This window comes from Nicotiana sylvestris, chromosome 2 (genome assembly GCF_000393655.2).
Source record: "Nicotiana sylvestris chromosome 2, ASM39365v2, whole genome shotgun sequence".
NCBI classification, from domain to species: Eukaryota; Viridiplantae; Streptophyta; class Magnoliopsida; order Solanales; family Solanaceae; genus Nicotiana; species Nicotiana sylvestris.
In genome coordinates this window covers 73,069,742-73,073,515 of record NC_091058.1, presented here as the reverse complement: position 1 = coordinate 73,073,515, position 3,774 = coordinate 73,069,742, and the positions used below count along the sequence as shown (strand labels likewise).

General features: G+C 32.7%; 1 protein-coding gene across 1 annotated transcript; it reads right to left on the bottom strand.

Annotated features, from left to right (window-relative positions):
• Positions 1–332: 332 nt before the first annotated feature.
• Positions 333–3,358, bottom strand: LOC104245979 (GDSL esterase/lipase At5g33370-like). Its single transcript, XM_009801700.2, has 5 exons — positions 3,100–3,358; positions 2,717–2,868; positions 2,399–2,626; positions 1,406–1,655; positions 333–762 (listed from the first exon to the last, which is right to left on the bottom strand). The coding sequence occupies exons 1-5, from the start codon at positions 3,356–3,358 to the stop codon at positions 533–535; spliced, it is 1,119 nt and encodes a 372-aa protein (XP_009800002.1). The 3' UTR covers positions 333–532.
• Positions 3,359–3,774: the final 416 nt, after the last annotated feature.

Below are 3,774 nucleotides of genomic sequence, written 5' to 3'. Positions count from 1 at the left end.
GAACTGTTCTAACGGAGGAGGGGTATATTTTGAATCACTTGAATAACGTTAGGGACATTTTTAGACGGATAGTAACGGAGGGAAAAGTTGATTCATTTCGCATAATAGAGGGACATATTTGAACGGCCAAAGCAATACAAACGCATCTTACATGGTTAGGCATCAAGAATTAGTACTCCTGTTTTAGTGCTTTGAATAGAGAACTTCACTATTTCAAACATTATTGGTTTATTAGCCCTAGACTAGAAACACAGAACAAGCATTCAATAGTTAACAAGAAAACAAAGCAGAAAGAGATTGAATAGTATAATAGACCAAATATATGTGCTGCTTTTGTCGAGTATATTTTCAGTAACAATGGCTTTTACAATACAAATGGCTATGTATTATTTTTCCAAAAAGAACAAAATAATCTACTGTATTCTTTCTTTTTTTGGGTAGGCCAAAATCAACATTGTTGACAATTGTGTGAAATACTACTACGTTGCGTAATCCCTCTGTGCGAACTAGCTGCTGCCTTTTATTTAACAATTCACAGCTGAATACTAGCCAATGTACTGAAGTTGACGGGTGTGACAAATTCCTGTCCAGTTGCATAAAGAAGAGACAAAGCTGCCATTTCAGATGCTTTCTGAGTTGGGTGAAACCAATCCCAGAACAGGTATTTGTCGCGCTTCTCGCAAAGATCAGATTTTGGAGTACATTTACTGTTTCCTCCGAAAGGTCCTGTCCCACAGCAGGCTGATTCAACTTCTTCAAAACCTACTCCATCACAAGTAAACAATTAGTACTCAATTTTAAATGTATTGACGCACACACACATTAAGAAATTTGTTTAATGGTACTAGCTAATTATAAAGATTGTTTGACTAAAATAACCTTTTATCTCTAATTAAAAGAGTAAGAATTGTTGAGAGACTTTTTTAAAAAAAAAAATTATGGATTATTTATAGGAGCAACAGTAGATTGAAACAATAATTAATGCCTTCTTAATTTTCTAAAGTAACACTTGTTTGGACCGAAGTTATGTGGCTAAAATGACATTTAAAATGAAGATAATAATATTCTTATCTCTAGTTTTCAAGGATTAATAGGATATTCTTATCTCTGAGTGACCGTTTTTTGATATTGATCACAATAAAATACAGTTGAATTTTTGTGAGTGAAAACTTTTTTTTCTTCTTATTTATAAAGCTAACGCACCCGCAGTGGGTGCTTGCTTGTGAGTGAAAACTTAAAACACTTTTAACATCTGTTTTCCAAATATCTTCATGTTCAAACATCAACCGATTGATTCAAGTCCAAACGGGGATGAACCAACTCAGTTTACCAAATTAGGGTATATTCACAAGTTTGCACCCACTTATTCCTTGATTTAATCTGAAATAGTTATATCAATAATTACCTGATGCAACTGCATTATCAATGACACCCTTGGTCATCAAGTAAGAATTTCCAAGTGAAAATTTCACTCCTGGATTTTTTGAGCTGAAATTTTGCAGCAAGCTGAGTGTTGTATTATAAAATGATTGAGCAAAATCATTAAGTGTCTCATTACAGGCTCCACCAGGTGTTACACTACGTATAGCCGGACAGCATCCAATCGTTGGAATGCTCACAATTCCAAATTTCCTTGCACCTAGATTATATAAATTCTGCATTTAAATTAACCAAAAAAAAATCTTTAACTTTTTATAGTACAAGGACATAGAAGACTATATAATACTCCCTCCGGTTCACAATAAGTAATCAATTTGTTTTGGGCACGCCCATTGAGAAAAATACTAAATTCTAGACAAAATAGTTAGTGTGACTAAACTACCCTTAATTAAATATTGCAGCATAATTTAATGTGAGGAGTAAAATACTTTTTAGGGATACGTACATAAGGGTAATTTTGAAAAAAATAAATTGAATATTTTCTTGATTATATAAATGGACATTTATTTTGGACCAAAATAAAAAAATAAATTGATCACTTATTGTGGACCGGAGGAGTACTGCAGTTAATGAGGAAATACGAAACAAAAAAACTTACCCAAACTAAATCGATTTAGCTGCTGTGTTTGGTGCATGCGATAGGAAGTTATTTTCCTGAGAAAATATTCTAAGGAAAATATTTTTCTTAAAATATAAATTTTTGGTAGCTAAGCACCAAAATAACTTTCTCATATAAAATATTTTACCAAAAATGACTTCTGTCGCGTCACAGTATTTTAACAAGTGATTCTATATATCTAAATGGGGAGTAGGAAAAAGCAAGTTAATGGAGGTTGCATTCAAGAATATTCTTGTTTGATTTTTCCAAGAGAAACTCCTAAAATGCTACAGTATGTCGGAAAAAAGGAAGATTAATCCAAGATTTAAGAGATAGGAAAGAACATAGTAATATTTTAACCTGTAAATGGTTGGCAAAGGTATCACTGAGATCAGTAATGAGTTCAGGTGCAGATATATTGTAGTTGTAACGGAATTGGTCGAAGAAATCATTGCTTCCCACACTTATAAGGTAGAAGGCATTTGCAACCAGCTTTGAAGCTATGTCATCATCTCCATATATTTCGGTGATGTTCTCGCATACACTTTGGAATTGTTCTATTTGTTGAGTAAGCGATACTACATGATGCTGCAACACTCAAAATTATGCATATATATTAAATATCATCTGAATATATAAATGCAGATAAAAAAAAGAAGAGTAATATTGAGATCTCACAAATCCAGGATTTCCAGTATCATCAAGAATGCCAGATCCTCCTGATGCAAAGTTGACACCACGAAGTATGCTACTCTTAAATGTTGTTGACGTTTCCTGAACTAAGGCGTAAAAGGCTGGCGGGCTTTCCGTATAATTACCCAAGTGCGTCGCTAAACAATCAATCATTTAATTTCTTGTTAGATCTGCCTACGCTACGTACGTATATAGTTAATAATTCAAAATACTTATAAAATGATACTAGTCCAAAAAAACATCTTTAACTATTCAAGTAATAATACTGTCACATAAAATGAAATAAACTGAGTATAGAAGAGTCGCATAATCATTGTTATAGTGAGAGCTGATCATTTTAGAAAGGAAATACTAGTGAATATATATACCAATGATGTCCGCAGGGTTATAGCCATTGCTAAACCTTCCTGTAGCAATGTGGTGTGGGTAATCAATTCCGTAGTAAGGATTGTTAGCTGTAGCAAGACTGCCATTTACATAATTATTAGTTCCAACGTCTACAGTTGAATCGCCAAATATAAAAATAGCTGGTACATCTGCTATGACCAACTTTAATGACCAAATAACAACAGCATGTAACAGCAAAATCTTAACCCTATGCAAGAGAAGATCCCCTAGCTTCCCCATGTATGAGAGTTTAAATTTTCTCGAGGTATTCTCCTTTTTGTTTCACTCAGTTCGAGTAGTTGCTGCATCTACATATCATTTCTGGCCTTATTTATAATTACGTCTGGAAAAATAGACATGAGCAAAAGGTTAAAAAATGCTGTGTTCAACATGGAAAGAATCTTATGATGATATCATCATCAACCCTAGGCCAGTTGGTTTAATTACCTCGCTAATATTTACTTGTGTACTCCTAATAATTACTATAACTCATAGAATATAATATTATTATACTATGAGTATATATATTTCAATTACTTTTATATAACAAAAAGATATATACTAGTAAGTAAAATTCAATAATCATAAGTAACCCAATATTTTTCGTAAAAGATAACTTCTGCTATACCAAACATACTCAATGAAAATTCATTTTT